Source organism: Bombyx mandarina, chromosome 24, assembly GCF_030267445.1.
Source record: "Bombyx mandarina strain Sakado chromosome 24, ASM3026744v2".
Classification (NCBI taxonomy): domain Eukaryota; kingdom Metazoa; phylum Arthropoda; class Insecta; order Lepidoptera; family Bombycidae; genus Bombyx; species Bombyx mandarina.
In genome coordinates, this window is record NC_143230.1 from 10,562,042 (window position 1) to 10,581,537 (window position 19,496).

At 36.7% G+C, this 19,496-nt stretch overlaps 1 protein-coding gene across 1 annotated transcript; it reads left to right on the forward strand.

Annotated features, from left to right (window-relative positions):
* Positions 1 to 14,374: 14,374 nt before the first annotated feature.
* On the forward strand, positions 14,375 to 18,620 carry LOC114243483 (uncharacterized). Its single transcript, XM_028174988.2, has 3 exons — positions 14,375 to 14,533; positions 17,102 to 17,371; positions 18,538 to 18,620. Exons 1-3 carry the CDS (start codon positions 14,495 to 14,497, stop codon positions 18,547 to 18,549), a joined length of 321 nt encoding a protein of 106 aa, XP_028030789.2. The 5' UTR covers positions 14,375 to 14,494; the 3' UTR covers positions 18,550 to 18,620.
* The last annotated feature ends 876 nt before the right edge of the window (positions 18,621 to 19,496 follow it).

The window sequence follows — 19,496 nt, forward strand, 5'->3', positions numbered from 1 at the left end:
CCCATACTTATAAAAAAACAATTTAACTGTTTTTTTTATTTTTAAGTAAACTACTACTAATTGAGAACTGTCTGATGAACTCAGATGTGAAACAAAGATTTGTTTAATACTTCATATGAAATTTTATTGGCTTTTGTTTATTTCACTTTTACACTAAACACAATATTTCAAATTACCCGAGCACAACAATGGCGGAGAATTTTAGGTGCGTGAGAGCAGACGTAGACACTAATGCGCATGTCACTACCCAGAGAGTAAAAGTTAGACTTTCTTCCCTGTACAGCGGGACAAAAACCGAACTTTCGGCGTCGGTAGGAGAAAAATAACCTTTCAACCCTCAATATATTATATTAAACGTGATGTGTGTTTGTATATTAGTATGGATTTCTTTCTGACTGTACCATGACACGTAAAATCGAATTTATGTTCTGTAAGCTGTGTTATATTTTACGTTTTTATTTATTTAAATTGTCTTTATAGGTGTCATGAATGTCAGCAATGAGAGAGGTCTAGCCAAACCGCTTCCTACCTGACTATTGCTCTTAAACTTTGCTTGCAGGAGGAAAAAGCAGAGCACTTGGGAAAATCCGAGGATAGAGTCCTCGTCAGAGCCGTGTGTGATATGGACGCAGCTCTTTCAATCAGTATCGATTTGTTTCTGCTCAGGTCAGGACGAGCTTGCGGTCCATGTTAAGTGGTCCCCTTAGCCCATAGATATCAACAACGTAAACTTCACCACTCACCTCGAGACACGAGTTCTTAGTCACAGCTTTTACAGTACACGCATTACTGCTTCACGGCAGAAATAGGTAATGTGGTGGTACCTTGAAAGGTTCCCTTAGAGCACTTCACGTATTATTTACGGTCCAAAATCCCATAGACACAGCCCACTCAGTTTCTCGCCGGATCTTCTCAGTGGGCGAGTCGCTAGTTAGGATATAAGTCAAAAAACGTATTCCCTTCTTACGACTATAGTTAATTATAATTGTAAATATCAAATAGGTGAAGCGAAAACTTTGTATCCCTTTTTACGAAAATTGCACGGACGGAGGAGTATGAAATTTCCCACACTTATCTATACTAATATGAAAGATTTGTTGGTTTGTTTGTATTGAATAGGCTCCGAAACTAATGAACCGATTTGAAATATTCTTTCACTGTTTGGAAGCTACACTATTCCCGAGTGACATAGGCTAAAATATTTTTTGAAAAAAATTAGGGATCCTTACTAAAACTCCAATAATGTAACCCAAGGTGTAAAAAAATTACCTAAAATATTCTTTACATCGCGTGCCCTGCGAAAATTATTGATGATAGAATAGAATAAATTAACTACGATTTTGTAGAACACTGATTATTTATAAAAAGTGTCGGGACAACTTATGTCTAACTATTATAGTTATGCCTCAATAAGTGTTATTTTATTTAAAAAAAAACAACGTCAAATATTGTTGAAATTTTTGTTAGAGACCCGAGCGGAGCCGGAGCGGGCCGCTAGTAGAGAATATAGAGAAGGAATGCAGAATGCTTATATTTTTTTTAAATTATGCATAAAAATACATTAAATCAATAAATAAAACATTACACACACTACTATATATTTGACACAGACACATATACACTATTTGTTTATTACTGAACTCTGTGGTCAAATTGAAAATAGATTAATATTGTTTGTTTTCAATATTATTTATCTAAAGTGTAGTCATGGCGAAATCTGTAATTAGAGAAGTATAATAATAGTCTTTGACAATAGAACTATAATAATGTTCAAACTTATAATTTCAATTAATTATAGTCGAATTTTGACTACTGGGGACTGCAGGACCATTAGTAATTGTAATAGTGCAATAATGATTTGCACCGCATGACCGGGCGCGTGTCGCGTGATCGACGTGTGTAACGCAAAACATTTTTGGCATGTGTTAATATTGACAGATGTGCGTAGTTTTTTTTGTGTCGGGCGATATTTACGAAAACAAAAATAGCGCGGTCCAGCCATGGCTGGTCGGTCTGCGAAGACTAACGCAGCGGATCTGAGGAGAAGTTGTGCCGTGTTCTTAGCAAGCCAGCGTTTTTCAAAGTTATAGTTTTACTGGTGGTAGAGCCTCTCGTGAGTCCTCACGAGTAGATACCACCACACTGCCTGTTTCTGCCGTGAAGCATTGATGCGTTTCGGTTTGAAGGGTGGGGCAGCCGTTGTAACTATACTGTGACCTTAGAACTTATATCTCAAGGTGGGTGGCGCATTTACGTTGTAGATGTCTATGGGCTCCAGTAACCACTTAACACCAGGTGGGCTGTGAGCTCATCCACCCATTGCAAGAGTAGTGCTTCGCAGAATCTACTACCGGATCGGAAACGCGACCCACTGAGAAGATCCGGCGAGAAACTTAGTGGAATGTGTCTATGAGTTAATTCACTCGTCGAGCCCTTTCGAGGGTTCACCAGACGACGCAACACCAGATAAACTATGCAATTTATTACGATAACAATAAAAGTGGGAGACGGATGCTTAGTCAATTTTTAATCAAATAACTCAAACCCGAAAATAATTTTTTATCGATAACTGTTTTTATTGTGCATATACGTCACTAGAGCACTTTCCCGCCTTTGTGTTAAGCGCCGTTTTATTTCTGGATCAAGCATTGACCTTTCTTAGAAATGTATTTCTGTTGGATTGTCGTTTGACGTTCATTGCTGCGCAATACTGCGCATGCGCTGTGGCTGACATCGCGAATGTGCATTTTATTGATACGTTTTTTTTCTATCCATTTTAGTGACCTCTAGGGAGCCCTAGAGCTTAGTGTGAACTATCAGATTGACCGAACGAATAGGTGAGCTCACGGAGCTCTAACCTGAAGTTTGTTGCTGGCTATCTTGAAACCGGACGAGGTATTGATGAGAAATAATCTATTTATTGTGATCGACTATTGACTGACGATGCCTCGTGGTGTGTAATTCCTTTGCCTTAATAAAAAATATAGATAATAGAATATGTCACCATTTTTCTGTCAAGTACTCCCATTTGGCGGGAACGCGGCTAGCGAAGTTGTTTGATTATTAAAATTGTTTTTAATTATTAATGTAGTATTTGTGAAAGTTCACGAGTGGAGCTAAGATGAAAAAAAATCCGTTGAATTCTCAAATAAATCAACTTCATCTCATTTTTCAAATAACAGAACATGTTTAAGTATTTGTTAAATTGTTATTCATTGATTATTTACATAAAATCGACACTGATAGCAATGGCGTGGCCAGAAGACAATTGCCAAATTCAAGAAAAAAACGAAAAAATAAATAGTCTTCCTTATTCTTAAACAAAATTTAATTTTCTCTGTTGAGTGATTTGGGAACATTTTTGTACGGTTATATGTCTATACTAATATATAAATCAACAGTGGTTTTTACGGATGTTCCGTTATAACTACTGAACCACATACATCCGATTGACTTGAAACTTGGTATCCATGTAGAAAATACATGTACATAATGGATAGGCTAATATTTATATGAGTTTTGGACTCCCTACACTAGTAGAGGGGGTGTTAATGATGATAATCTTTGTGGGGGTGAGAAATAATAATGTTAATTTTAAATGCCCAGCGAAGCGGACGGGCACAGCTAGTTATTTTATATAAAGATAATTTTACGTCTGGATTTAGTGCACCGTAATTGGTAAACCAGAACCGTAGTATTTCGTCTAATAAAAATCAATAACAGTATCACAAGACGCATTCGAGTACCAGAAGCATAAATCATTTTATTGATAATTTGGATCCGCGCCAAAATCTAATCGAAAGTCAGTTCTGGAAGCTTCCATGGAGAATGAATTCACTGCATACAGTTTGTATAAAGGGAACATAGAGGATGACGGTTTTTTTTTTATAAATTGTGTTTTTTAGAAATTATATTTAAATATGAATTATATATTATATATTATTGTATATTATTTCAATAAAAAAAAAAGTTTATGTTTATCGATTTCGATTATCGATAAAATTGATTATGGAAAACACGAATAAAACAACAGTTTCTGAAAATAAATCGTAGCTAGATCGATTTATCGCCCCCGAAATCCCCTGTATACTAAATTTTATGAAAATCGTTGGAGCCGTTTCCGAGATTCAGATTATATATGATATTTGTATTTTGTATATAATATATGTAGAGTAGGGACCGCAACACATAAAATTAAACTTCCACTGTTCCAAAATCTTCTGATAAAATAAAAAAAATAATTATTATGTGGTGTCGTGGGACACCAGGTAGGAACGAAGTTCCTTCGGCTAATGTAGAATCGACACAATTTGCCAAAAAAAAAAACGTGCTCAATTTTATGTTGGTTTTCTTGATTTTTCTCTTAAATTTTGCTGATTAGTTTTTATTTAAGTACAGGAAAGTATTTAGGAAATTCAGTATTTTAGGAAATAATAAATTACGTAAAATAAAAATAAAATCGTAATTCAAATTATCAATTAAAAAAATATGTCTCTTTAATTTTGTTTGACAACATAAAATTACATAGAAATAGAAATAATTACAAAATAGAGAGAGAAGGGATGAGAGAACGAAAAGAAAGAGGGAGAAAGAGAAAGGTATTATACACTACTAGCTTGTGTATGCGACTGTCGCGCCTGCGCACGTCTCATTTATTCCACGCACTTTTTTCCACGGAGTTTTTCTTACGGTTTTACTATCACATTTTTTTCAGTTCGGTCGCGCAGCAAAATCCCTATCCCCTCCAAGCCTGCCGTAAGAAACTTCGTTCCAATAATTTAAAAATTAATTAACACTGTTATTACGCCTTGCTCATTTTTTAACCGTCTTCGCCATCTTCCTTTTTTCTATCATTCTGTCTATGGAGGGTAGAGGTAAGGAGAACAGTCTCATATGGCAGAAGCTTGAAAAAGTGTCCCAATTTTAGCACCAAATAACAGTTCAAAAACCCTCCAGAATGGTGCTAGCATAGGCACAGGGTATGATATGAGTTGAGCAGTTTTTAACTGATTGAAGTATGCTGAGTTAGGAAATTGAATATATTTAATGACTAGAGTAGTTAGTGACAGTGTCATATACAAGACCTCACATGTTTACGTAGTCAAAACAAATTCGTCAATATAACCTAAAATTATTTGCTGTGGTAAAACGCGGAGACATCGATTGCATTTTCTTATCGGCTTTAAATAAAATACTTTTTTGTGATTTTGTAGCGCTTACAGTTCTTTTGTCCTTTTTTATTGCTCTATCTTTTTCTAATAACTTTCAGCGCCTTTTTTTAAATTTACCCGGTTGCTACTGTAGCGCCACCCTTATTTAGCAGATTTAAACGGACACTTTTTCACACACAGAGACGGTTCTCCTTACCTCTACCCTCCATGATTCTGTCTGTCATTCTCTTCTCCCTTTATTTCGTTTTCTCTCACTCACACCTTAACGTTCCGTTCCACACTCTTTTCATACGTTCCGTTCTTACCAATCCTACATTTATATTTAAATTTGTTTTAATAGTCAGCCAGTAAAACTATAAAGTATACGAAACGGTAAAAGTAGTTTTAGTCATCGAAAAATAAATTTCGGGGGGAAATTGTAAAACTTTTTTTATGTGAATGAAAAATAAATGTCAATTTTACCGTGTATTTAACGGGTTTAAAAAAAAAAAGAATCTATGGATTGACCTTATCGAGGTTTGAAAAGCTGTTTGGTTTAAGCTACGAATAAATAAATAATTATTGTTTTTAATTGAACTTCAATTATGTTTACTCCATTCAAATAGCTGAAGAAGTTTTATTATATGAATTTTTTTCCAAATTATAAACTTTAAAGTTGCAAAGTTCATGTAAAGTTGTAAAAATGTCGCTTAAACCAAATAACTTTTCATCCCTCGTTAAATGACAAACACAATGTCTCTGAGTTTAAATTAAAAGTATCAGACTAATAACTGAAATTTCTAACCACTCAGTTTATTGACAAACTAGCGACCCGCCCTCGCTTCGCTTCGGAAACATTAAAACACACATGAAAAAAAAAAAAAAAAATTTAAAAAAGTAGCCTATGTTCATCAGGGACAATGTCGACTTCTAATGGAAAAAGAATTTTTCAAATCAGTCCAGTAGTTTCGGAGCCTATTCGAAACAAACAAACAAACAAATCTTTCCTCTTTATAATATTAATATAGAAAAGTATGCAAATTTGATTTCGTCAAAATTAGCTTGCTGCAATTTATGGGAGCCTGGTAAGTAATGCAAAAAAAATTGTAGTAATTGTTTATGTTTTGATGTTGTAGGTAGGTGAATGGTCACCGTTGCTCACGGATATCAAGAATGCTGTTTACCACTGACTCTTCAAATTTGGTTTGAGGAGAAGTATGTCGTACCGTTCAGGAGACAGCTTGGAGGGGAGTTCATGCCGAAGCCGGATGGTACGTGGGAAGGTCTCTGGAAACTCACTGTCTATGAACGCGGTTCTAAGTAGTCTGATGAAGTGCGGAGCTAAACCCGCTGGTGTAGGACCAATGGAAAAATGAGATAACAGAGTCATCTTGCATGACATGAATGTAATGCAAATGACTCAACTTAGGCGGGGTGGTCCGAAAAGTATTGATCTAAATTGGATCGTAGATTTTTTTTAATTCATAGATTGGTAAACAAGCTCACGGCCCACCTGATGTTAAGTGGTTACCGGAGCCCATAGACATCTACAACGTAAATGCCGCCACATACCTTGTGATATAAGTTCTAAGGTCTCAGCAAATTTACAACGGCTGCTCCACCCTTCAAACCGAAACGCATTACTGCTTCACGGCAGAAATAGGCGGGGCGGTGGTACCTACTCGTGCGGACTCACAAGACGTCCTATCACCAGTAAAATCGCAGGATCGTAGAATAGCGATATTTGAGATATAATACTATTATTAAATTTAAAAGAAAGGTACATCATCAAAGGTACAAAGGTACATACACTCTTAATATTATTTATTTAAAATACAAGCTTTTTATTTCCATACCCATTAGCGGCTAGCCTATGTACGGGGTTGTTCAAACTACGCCCGGACGATGTATGTCTAGAAATTCTATTTTTGTTTTTAATATTAAGGAAGACACTTACTTATATTTCATTTATAGACAACAGTGATCGCTTACCGTCGGTTCGTTTGGGGACACGATAAGAAGAAAATGACCAAAAATGCTGACAAAAAAATCTGACTTCATAAAATCGGGTACCAGGAACCCATAACTATTACTAAGTTAAATGAAGCAGTAACAGGATAAGGAAGCGATGTTATGTTCAAAGCAAAAAAAAACGTGTGAACTTTAAGCCAAAGGGATAGGGGTTAAATTTGTAAAATTATTTTTGAATTTTCTAGAACTATTTTCGTTGAACGCATGCGTCGGAAATGTTTTTTTTTTTATTTCACACGTGGATTCGTCTGTTTTGTTTCCGTTGGCAGATAAAAACACAGAACACAAAAAGAGTTCTTCATTTTTTCAGTATGGCAATCGACTCCTGCCATTATGACCATTATTAGCAAGGTTTTTAATGTAAGCTCTATCTGAAACAGAATTGTGAAGTGAACAAAGAAGATTTTTATGAAATATCAGGATGTTTGTTTGTGGCTTCAAACTCCAAACATAAACAGTTTTTTCGATTAAAAGCTCGTTCGTCAAATATCGATTTTATGTTATAATTCATTTTGGATTCCAGTTTTAATCCAGTCTATTCGTCTGTCAGTCATCGATATTTTGAATAATCGATTCACAATCTCACTTCACCGCGTACCGTTATACGAACTCTATATTTAGAATATCATGTTACCAACTACAACTATCAAAAACTTGATTCTGTTATATGTATATTTTTTTATTTTTTTTTCCTTGATGGGTGGACGCGCTCACGGTCCTCCTGGTGTTAAGTGGTTACCGGAGCATACCCAAACGCATTACTGCTTTACGGCAGAAATAGGCAGGGTGGCGGACTCACGTCCTACCACCAGCAATTACGCAGATAATAATTTTATAGAGGGTTTAATTTTTATTACTCGAAGTTATTTCTTCATCGTGGAAGTCAATCGTGGACATTTATCACATACGTATTTCATTGGAAAAATTGGTACCCGCCTGCGGGATTCGAACACCGGTGCATCGCTACATACGAATGCGTCAGCCGTCCTACCAATTAGTCCACGGCGACCTTTTTTCTTCTACCTATGCTGATAGACTTGAGAGGCTATTTCAGCGTAACCTTAAATAGTAGGTGAGCTTACAGGGCTCAAGCCGGAAGTGTTGCTAACACTGGTCCTAGCAAGAGCAGTGCTTCGCAGAATCTACCACCAGATCGGAAGCGCGACCCACTGAGAAGATCCGGCGAGAAACTCAGTGGGCTGTGTCTATGGGCTAATTTACTCGTCGAGCCCTTCGTCGCAGGTTCGGTGAGGACGGTGACCGGTGCTTGAGGTACCTAAAAGCACCGTTAATGGATCGGGAGGATCCGTAATGACGTTTTTAGGGCGACGACGACTGTTTACCATTCGGTCCTGAGGGTCGGATAGGCGACCTCAAAACGAAACGCACTATCCGGATTTCATAACAGTAAAGAAGTTAAATTAGTCTTTTATTATTACGGCACTACACCGAGGCTATCCGTCAATATTATTTCCGATCCACGAATAGCCGAGATCTTTGACGTCAAACAGAGAAGCTTCGATAGACTTCGTTGCGATGATACATTTAAAGTACGACTTTATGCGAGCTTTTTGTTAGGGGGTTGGGGGTTGTTTAGCCCACACCACCGAGAACAGCCCTCAAAAAATTAAGCTTGAGCGCGTACGAATTGAAATTAGCAATCAAAAAAAAAGTACCAGGAACCCATAAATCTTAGAAAGTGCGACTGAAAAAATTAATTATTATTTATTGGTGTATTAAATACAAGCGCTGGGCCTTCTTTACTTAAGAAATATATATTACGTATTTACAGTTGAATTCGAATTTCGAATTGTTCATGAAAATAAAAATGTATATACTTTTAGAATTTTACTCATTTTTAAATATGGAGTGGACGCTTAAAGAAGACCGTGTTGCAGTTATTGCGTTGCATCGTTGCGGTTACGCGCCAATTCAAATTTTTAACATACTGAAAAATTTGAATATAACCAAAAGATTCGTTTATCGTACCATCAAACGATACAATGAAGACTCTAGTGTAGATGACAGGTCAAGAAGTGGTCGCCCTCGGTCTGTTAGGACTCCAGCAGTGATAAAAGCTGTGAAGGCGCGAATTCAAAGAAATCCCAAACGTAAGCAGAAACTGTTGGCTCTTCAGATGGGGTTAAGCAGAACCACGGTGAAAAGGGTGTTAAATGAAGACTTAGGGCTTCGGGAATATCGAAGAAAATCAGGACATCGTTTGAATGCTCGTCTAATGGACTTGAGACTGAAGAGATGCCGCGCTTCGTTGAACCGGTACGCGGGAAAAAAATATCGGGAAATTCTTTTTTCGGATGAAAAAATTTTTACCGTAGAAGAGGGCTATAACAAACTAAATGATAAGGTGTACGTACACAGTAGTGAAGAAGCGAGCAACCGTATTCCGCGTGTCCAACGAGGTCATTTTCCATCCTCGCTCATGGTATGGTTGGGAGTTTCTTATTGGGGCTTAACAGAGGTACATTTTTGTGAGAAAGGTGTAAAAACGAATGCAGTTGTGTATCAAAATACAGTCCTGACGAACCTTGTGGAACCTGTTTCTCATACCATGTTCAATAACAGGCACTGGGTATTCCAACAAGATTCGGCGCCAGCTCATAGAGCGAAGAGCACACAAGACTGGCTGGCGGCGCGTGAAATCGACTTCATCCGGCACGAAGACTGGCCTTCCTCTAGTCCAGATTTGAATCCGTTAGATTACAAGATATGGCAACACTTGGAGGAAAAGGCGTGCTCAAAGCCTCATCCCAATTTGGAGTCACTCAAGACATCCTTGATTAAGGCAGCCGCCGATATTGACATGGACCTCGTTCGTGCTGCGATAGACGACTGGCCGCGCAGATTGAAGGCCTGTATTCAAAATCACGGAGGTCATTTTGAATAAACTTTAGTGTCATAAGAGAGAAACTTTAGTGTTTTGTTAAGTTCATTTTGGTATATGAATGGTTACATAATGAATAAACTTGTTTCAATTATTTTACATTAAACATGTGACAGAATTTATGACCTGACTAGGTATTTTATCTTGTGCTTCGATCAATAATAGTATTATTGATTGATTCGATCAATAATAGTATTATTGATCGAAGATCTTGTGTCATATTTTTTATATGTAACTACTTTTTTATTTTTAATACGCTTTTATTAGCTTCAGACGTATGTATGTTAGTATGTATGTTTGTAACGGAACCTTTGAACATGATATTGACCCCCTTCAAAACGTCGGATTAACTCGAAATTTGGCATACTTATTAAGGACCGATGTCAATTCAATATTAAAAAAATTTGAAAAATTGATATTCAACTAAAAAATCAAAAATAAATAATAGTTTAAAAAACTAACAAAACACGCTTTTATAGAAAATTCAACTGAATTTTTTTTTTTATAAATTTGTATTAAAAATAGTGTAAGAAAAAATGATTTTATTGTAAAAAAAGCGTGGGGGGCATGGTATCAGTAGTTATAAATATTTTATGAACATATATGAGTAGAAGGGTTATTTTGATAATATCCTGAAAAGAACCCCACGCTTTTTTACAATAAAATAATTTTTTTTACACTATTTTTAATACAAATTTATTTATTTAAACATATCGACGCTTGAAAAGCAAACGTAACTAAGCGACAATAACTGCTTTGTACATATATCATAGGCAATAGCCATATTCGATGCGCAAAAAAAATTTATTTCTAGGTCTATTAAAATAATTTCAATCCTACAGCTACTAGCTAGATTCTACTACAGCTAGATTCGTTAAAATAAATTATGTTTTGAGGTATTTCAGCTTTAAATTAGTCTACTGTAAAGTTCACGCATTGTCGCTTAGTCACGTTTGCCTTTCAAGCGTCGATATGTCAAGCAGCATCTTTTTTCCGTATGGCAATTTATTTCTTACGACGCCATCGTTAAAAATATTCAAATAATATACAAATTACATACCTACATGATCTGTTAAATGAATATGGAGCGAAATGAGATGAAGTTGATTAATTTTAAGTTAATTAATCCATTACGGTGTGATGCGGTGAGCTTCTTGAAATAGCTAGAGAAAAAACTTACGACGAATTGTTTCATTTGCGTTACAGATTGAAAAAAAAAATTGACATTTCGTTCCCGCAAAAAAACTGCAAAATAATTACCAAAGTGCTTTAACACCCGAGCTATTACAAACAGCACGATGACAGAAAACATTTCAGAAAATGAACAATCAGATCTCTATTCAGAACTGCTGTGAAAATTTCAAGCCATTTTAATGAAGATTTGAACTTATAAGTTGTCTCAAAATGGGCGGAGGTTATAAGGAGTTTCCTGCAAGTCGGTCGTGACCTAGGTAGTCGGACCTATTAGTTCTCTTATTGTTACTAATTTCTCTCAGGCTGAGTTCGTGAGCTCACATTAGGCTAACAGCAACTGCCTAAGTCACGAAGGAAGGAAAACAAATTGCAACATTAATATGCATGCGAATAATCAAATTTGCATAAAAAAAATCACATTTTTCAATACGTCTCATGACCTCAATATGTTAAACTGGTCTTAAGATATTTTACCGTTGCAACGTATGGAATTAACACTTATATGTATGTGTATGTCTGTGTATGTATGTTGTGTGTGTATATATATTTTAATGATAAGAATATGTACCGCGTGTAATTTTTATCCTAGTGATTCTTGTCTACCTGACGGTTGTCTGGAAGAGATCGCTCATAGCGATAAGACCGGCAATTGTACTTTTTTTGTATTTTGTCTTGCATTTTTTTTAATTAAACTGTGTATAATAAAGCGTCCTCTCTCTGTCTCTCTCTGTTTTTGTACAAGTCAGTGATAAATTGATGTTGTGACGAGCGCGCTGTCCGCTTAACTGTAAGTCTATCCTAAATCGTCACTTCGAATCACGTATGATGGTAAGCGGCTTTCAAAGATCATGAACGTAGTGATACCAGCACTGACCAGCTTGGGAATAATGAATACAAACAGAATGCATGAAACCAGCCCTAAACACGTCATTTCGGATCCTCCCGGTCCATTAACGGTGCTTTTAGGTACCTCAAGCAACTCAAGGGTTGGGCGAGTAAATTAACCTATAGACACAGCCCACTGAGTTTCTCGCCGGATCTTCTCAGTGGGTCGCGTTTCCGATCCCGTGGTAGATCCTGCGAAGCACTGCTCTTGCTAGGGCCAGTGTTAGCAACTCCTCCCGTTTGAGCCCCGTAAGCTCACTACACTACTACACGTCTACACGTCAAGGAGAAGCTGAAATAGCCTCTCAAGACTATCAGCATAGGTAGGAAAAAATAAAAATGAAACCTATCAAGTAGTAAGTGATACCCTATTACTCACGAGACGTTGTAAGCAATAGCAGTCGTTTTTTTGTCTCAAACAGGCAGACGGTACAGTAAGTGGCGCCTCAAACGAGCAAGTCAATGTTTCAGAAGTACTAGGATAACATGAACTATAAAGAAGTGGTTTACTTGAAGAAATGTACGCATACAAAAATGAACGTGCCGATTGTAAAAACGAATTCAACTTTTACAACAACTTTTACTTTTACGACAAATCAACAAAAATCATTGTAAAAAATTAAATAATAAAAAAATTAACATAATAATTACTTGTAATTTTTTTCACTACAATTAACATCACAATTGAGATTATAAAACATTATTTACTTATTATTTTTCCATAAATGATTCCAAAGCACGTATGTATCACAGGCAAAGCGTTTTATTATTGTAATGTGAATTAATTTACATAAAACTTAAAGTTTAAATAAAATTCATGTAAAACATTGACGGATAAATAAGTACGTCTAATTTTATGAAATCTCCACGTTCTTATTATTATTACCGTGATAACATAAGCACGAACTATCTGATTAATAAGTTTTATTTCGCTTTTGTTCTTAATTGATCGTATTTGTCTAAGTAAATTTCTGATTTATTTAACATCAATCACAAATGCCTCGCTCGCAATCTTCGAATATAAATCGGATTACAATGTTTCGAATTTTAGGATTCTTGGTCACCACTTTTTGTTTGTTTGTTTGAGGTTTATTTACCGCCACTCTCTCGTGATCGGGGAGTGCGCGCGCGGCGACGGTCAACGGTGAAACTGGCAGTCAGTGACAGTAGCCGGCGAGGCGGTAACCGTCTCGAGTTACCGTCCAGTATGTAAATAGAAGCGTTATTTGTGTAGCGACTTACAAACGCGCTCTCAACGTTCTGTCAAATTGCGTTCGTTTTTTTTTTTGGAAATACACAAGCCACAGAATACAACTTTAAAAGGTTTAAAATTTAGTCACAAATTAGATTCACTTCCATATTGACTAATGTTTATAAAAATCAAATGTATTTAGAATATAGTTAAAGATAAAATCGGCTAGTTAATTTCTTAGATTAGTTCTTAAAATTTTTAGAGCAAATTGAAGTTGACACATATTGCTATATTATTATTTTTTTTGGGATTTTATGACCTGGTATTTGCAACCTTTAGATAAACTGGTATAGCTTTAAGTCTAAATTGTAAGGCTGCACGGGTATTTTCCTTCCGTCAATCGTTTTTATGAACATTTCGATTGAACGTCTAACGATGGGCGGTGCTATTTATCATTTAACATCTCATGATCAGTGAGCACGCTCAGTTAAAATTTGATAAACAAACAAATTCTACGTAATATTTGCGTTACTTACAAGCAATTATTGGGAATACCTTTTATCAGACTGTTATCAAGATATGGATTAGAAGTACGTTTCTGATTTCTTATCTTTTTTTTTTTAATGACAAAACAAACTCGGTATTATGGTGTGACTAACATTGACATTATTTAGGGTTTTTATTACTTTTTTTTAGGTTCGGTTAGCCCAGCATTTGTTCTGTGGTTGAAAACAATAAAATTTTTGATAATTAGTCATATATATTTATCAAAATAAGATAGAATAAATAAGATTATTATAATATAGGTAAAGATTCGCGTTGTTAAGCCTATGAGTACTGGCAAGCTATTTCGCCTGTTTAGCATCAATAAACAAACAAGACAAACTTAAATTTTATATATTCGTTTAATACAAAAGATGTACTTAAAGATACATTCTATCAGTAGTTATTTTTAAGTCATATATTTGATAAATTGTTAAAATCAAAATCATAAATTATGGCGCAGGAAATTATTGGTATATCGGCCTGTATCTTATCGTTAACAGTGAGCGATAACAAAAAAGTATCTGTCTTGCTATTCATTACTGCGCAAAGCATAGGTCAGTGGACAGTGTATTATTAAAAAAAAACCTCACGAAAATGGCGGAAGAAAGACGGCTGGGATCAGATGGTTTACCGGTATGTTAATTTTATTTAAATTATTACAACTAAATTTAGGTTTTTTATTATTGTTTGTGGGGATTTTTTCATATTAAATATAAGGACGAATGGCTCACGCATTGTCTGGTGTTAAGTGATTATTGGTTCGTCAAAATTTAAAGCCATCCTACAATTTGAAGTATAAAACACAATTGAATTGTAAAATGGCTTCTCAGCAGGAATGTTTAGTTGGTGTTGTCTATTCGCGTGGATCAACAATAGGTTTTATCAGGCATTGATTTTTATTAAACGATGTTATTCCTTCATGGTCGTTAGAGGTCGCTCGTGAACACTTATCAAGTATGTTCGTGTTTCATTTGAAAATTTTGTAGCTTTCTGCGAGATTCGAACCTCGGCACAGTCGCTCGTCGCTCTATTCTTGTACACCGGCCGTCTTAACCGTTAGGCCGCGCGGAATCCATTTTGAAATTTTCTAACTTTTCAATCAAATAATTTAGATTTTTTTGGAATTTTACAAGAGAGCCATTTATAGTCTAATTAAAATTTGGAAAAACTGTCACAACAAAACAAACTTTTTTAGCTATTTGATTATTATTTTCTTTACTTACATGGGTGGACGAGCTCATAGTCCACCTGGTGTTAAATGGTTACTGGAGCCCATAGACATCCACAACGTAAATGCGCCACCCACCTTGAGATATAAGTTCTAAGGTCTCAAGTATAGTTACAGCGGCTGCCCCGCCCTTCAAACCGAAACGCATAACTGCTTCACGGCAGAAATAGGCAGGGTGGTGGTACCCACCCGCGCGGACTCACAAGAGGTCCTACCACCAGTAATTACGCAAATTATAATTTTGCGGGTTTCATTTTTATTACACGATGTTATTCCTTCACCGTGGAAGTCAATCGTGAACATTTGTTGAGTACGTATTTCATTAGAAAAATTGGTACCCGCCTGAGATTCGAACACCGGTGCATCGCTACATACGAATGCACCGGACGTCTTATCCGTTAGGCCACGACGACTTCATAGTCTTTGACAATACAATCATAATAGTGAACAAACTTAAAATTCCAATTAATTATAGTCGAATTTCTACTACTGCGGGACCTCTAGTAAAGGTAAATGTCGCGTGTTAAGCGAAATGTCGTTTAAACCAAATAGCTTGTTACTCCTCGAATTAATATAGACTAGAGGTCCCGCAGTAGTCGAAATTCGACTATAATTAATTGGAATTGTAAGTTTGTACACTATTATGATTGTATTTTATACTTCTATAATCACAAATTTCGTCAAGACTACACTATAAAAAATATTAACAAAAACAAACAATATTTATTCTCAATTTGACAACAGACGTCGAGAACAAAAGTTTGACAATAAATAGTATGCATGCGTGTGTGCGTCAAATACATGGTATGTAGTGTGTGTAATGTTTTCTTTATTGATTTAATGTATCTTTTATGCATTATTTAAAAAAAAAAGTCATTGTGCACTTCTTCTCTATATTCTCTATAAGTGTGGAAAATTTCATACTCCTCCGTCCGCGCAATTTTCGTAAAAAGGGATACAAAGTTTTTGCTTCGCGTATTAATATAATAATATAGATTATATTACACGCTATTTATTTAGAACGCCATTCTTATCATATTTGTTTCTACTGTTCGTGTGTCAATTTAATAAGTGCCTTCTTAGAATGTTATTTGATCGTAATGTATTGAATGCGGTGTACTGGAGCTGGAGACTGATGGTGAATGGTCACAGCTGCCCATGGACATCAGCAACGTTGTCTAACGCCGACTCTTCAAGCCTCTGAAACGCCTAGGAGAGGAGCGGATGGAAAACTTAAATATCGTCGTCGTCGTGGCCTAAAGGATAAGACGTCCGGTGCATTCGTATGTAGCGATACACCGGTGTTCGAGTCCAGCAGGCGGGTACCGATTTTTCTAATGAAATACGTACTCAACAAATGTTCACTATTGAGTTCCACGGTGAAGGAATAACATCGTGTAATAAAAATGAAACCCGCAAAATTATAATTTGCGTAATTACTGGTGCTAGGACCTCTTGTGAGTCCGCATGGGTAGGTACCACCACCCTGCCTATTTCTGCCGCGAACCAGTAATGCGTTTCGGTTTGAAGGGTGGGGCAGCCGTTGTAACTATACTGAGACCTTAGAACTTATATCTCAAATTTTTTTTTTTCGTTTTTGCGTTAAAAATTACGTCCAATTTAATTAAATGAAACTTAATTTAAAAGTACGCAAACAAACGCGAACGTTAATTTGAAGCTACTAGCTCTTCATATTTATGCGATCCTGGTACTTGAAAATTATTAAAGTTTAATTTGTCTCATAGTTCAGTTGAGGTCGCCGCGTAGGTTGATCTGCCTCAAAGCAGCATGATTGCTGGTGCTTGCGGCATTAACCACTTACCATCAGACGGGCCGTTTGCTAATCTAAAATCCAAAAATCCAAAAACCTTAATTCTTCTCGACTATAGTTCGTCATGTACTCATTCTAAAATAAAATCTTAGTTACTTTTAATATAAATTTTAAAAAAAATTAAAAAAAATACTCCGCGCAGGGAGTTCAAGACAATCCTGGTGGAGTCTATGTTGCGGACGATAATCCCGGAGGAGTCTACGTAGTTGACGATAATCCCGGAGGAGTCTACGTAGTTGACGATAATCCCGGAGGAGTCTACGTAGTTGACGATAATCCCGGAGGAGTCTACGTGGTTGACGATAATCCCGGAGGAGTCTACGTAGTTGACGATAATCCCGGAGGAGTCCACATCGTTGACGACAATCCCGGAGGAGTTCACATCGTAGATAATACCGAAAGGGCGATTAATGTAAGTTTCTTTCATTGCTTAGATGGGTGGACGAGCTCACGGCCCACCTGGTGTTAACTGGTTACCGGAGCTCATAAACATCCACGGCGTAAATGTCACCACCCACCTTGAGATATGAGGTCTCTTTTGAATCAAAGATCATAGATAGTTCACCCTTTGTTTCCCGCCAGAAATACTCACAAGATGCCGTATGTGCCACCAGTAGAAGTTAGAATAGTCAATAGGCTCAAGATTATTACTATTGTGGGGCGTTGTCAAGGCCCATGGACAGCAATGCATCCTTAGAAACCTGACATACCTTGAATTGGCTATTTCGCTAGCTTCGGTACTTCGATAAGGCTATGATGCGTCATGATAATCGCCTTATCGTTGCCGCCGCTGACTACTCCCCGAATCCTAGACACGTCCTTACGGATCCATCAGATCCAATAACTCTTGCATTAGATACCTTCAGCTCTAACACTAGAAGCAGGCTGAGGAACCTCGGTAACCGTACTCGTCGAACTCGACAAAGAGGTCGACGTGCAACCTAACGCATGCATCAGCCCGCTGAGTTTCTCGCCGCATCTTCTCAGTGGGTCGCGATTCCGATCCGGTAGTAGATTCATTCGCGAAGCAATTGCTCTTGAGTTGTTAGGTCTCCTTCGGAGGCGCTCGGGCAGTTGTTAGCAAATCCCACCCCTCCTGGCTGAGCCTTTGCTCGCCCACCTGTCCTGGTGAAGCTGGAAAGGCCGTCGGGCCACCGGTAATATTTCAATCATAAAAAAAAGAATGAATTACCGTCTCCTTCCTTCAGAGTGAACCCAAGATAATTATGATAAAAGCTGTGTGAATTATTGTTTTATTTTGTTAATTTAGTGTCTCCCCAGATGCAAAAGTAAATGGGAGGTATCGGTTTTATTAAATTACAAAAAGCCCACTGAAAAGTCCACGTCTCTTTGATCTAAAACTTTATTTTATCCCATCTCTACTCGTTTAGTTTTTGTAATTTCATCCTAATTAATAATAAAATAAAATATCCAATATTATTATAATCTTTAAGGAAATGAAAATTTTAAACTATCTGATTTAAACTACACACGAAGACGTTGTATTTTCAATAAATAGGTGATTCGTCTTAGGGTTTTTGTCAGATATTTATTATTTTAATACTTGATTTGTTCCAGATCGTAGAATAAAGAAAAAAATATATATCCTAAATAAGTTTTGTAACTTTTTATTTATTAAACATTATAATATAAAAAAAGAATTGTTTTATTTTGACTTGTTTGACTTTTATTAGCTTAACAAAGTTTTTATTTTTAATTGCCTATATAATCGTTGGTAGCTTAAGGGGTTATTCCAAATACTCACGGTAAGTGTGAGCTCACAGACTCAATCTGAGAGAGTGCTAACACTGGCCCTAGCAAGAGCAGTGCTTCGCTGAATCTACTTACCAGCGGAATCGCGACCCACAGAGAAGATCCGGCGAGAACCCCAGTGGGTTCTGTCTATGGGCTAGTTCTCACGTCGAAATCGACGGGTTCGACGTGGGATGCATGGAGAACCCAAAGCCACCGACAAGAGATTATTAGGGCGATGGCGGCATTGGCTTGCTCTGTCGCCTGGGTCAGATATATAGTTGGAGGCGGCCAAGACATCTTTGTATGTAACGGAATCTTTGAACTTTCAAGTATCTATCAATGACGATACAATAATACTAAAATATCGCTCTAATATACTGAACTTGAATAAAAAAATATACGGTTCCCTTTTGAAGCGCATTTCTATTTGGTTTTAAAACTACGTACCTAAATATATTTAGTTGTGTGTCTTAACTTAACCAACTTGTTACTAAATCGTCATGGCCTAAAGAATAAGACGTCCGGTGCGTTCGTATGTAGCGATGCACCGGTGTTCGAATCCCGCAGGTGGGTACCAATTTTTTCAAAGAAATACGTACGTGACAAATGTCCACGATTGACTTCCACGGTGAAGGAATAATGCAAATCGTGCAATAAAAATCAAAACTGCAAAATTATAATTAGCGTATTTACTGGTGGTGGGACGTCTTGTGAGTCCGCACGGGTAGGTACCACCATTCTGCCTATTTCTGCCGTGAAGCAGTAATGCGCTTCGGTTTGAA

What these genes read in the sequence shown, in the direction of transcription:
- LOC114243483 (XM_028174988.2), top strand. Translation starts at nt 14,495, where the DNA reads ATGGCGGAAGAAAGACGGCTGGGATCAGATGGTTTACCG. An exon ending in TGGGATCAGATGGTTTACCG is followed by an intron (nt 14,534 to 17,101) that starts GTATGTTAATTT and finishes TACTCCGCGCAG; the next exon opens with GGAGTTCAAGACAATCCTGG.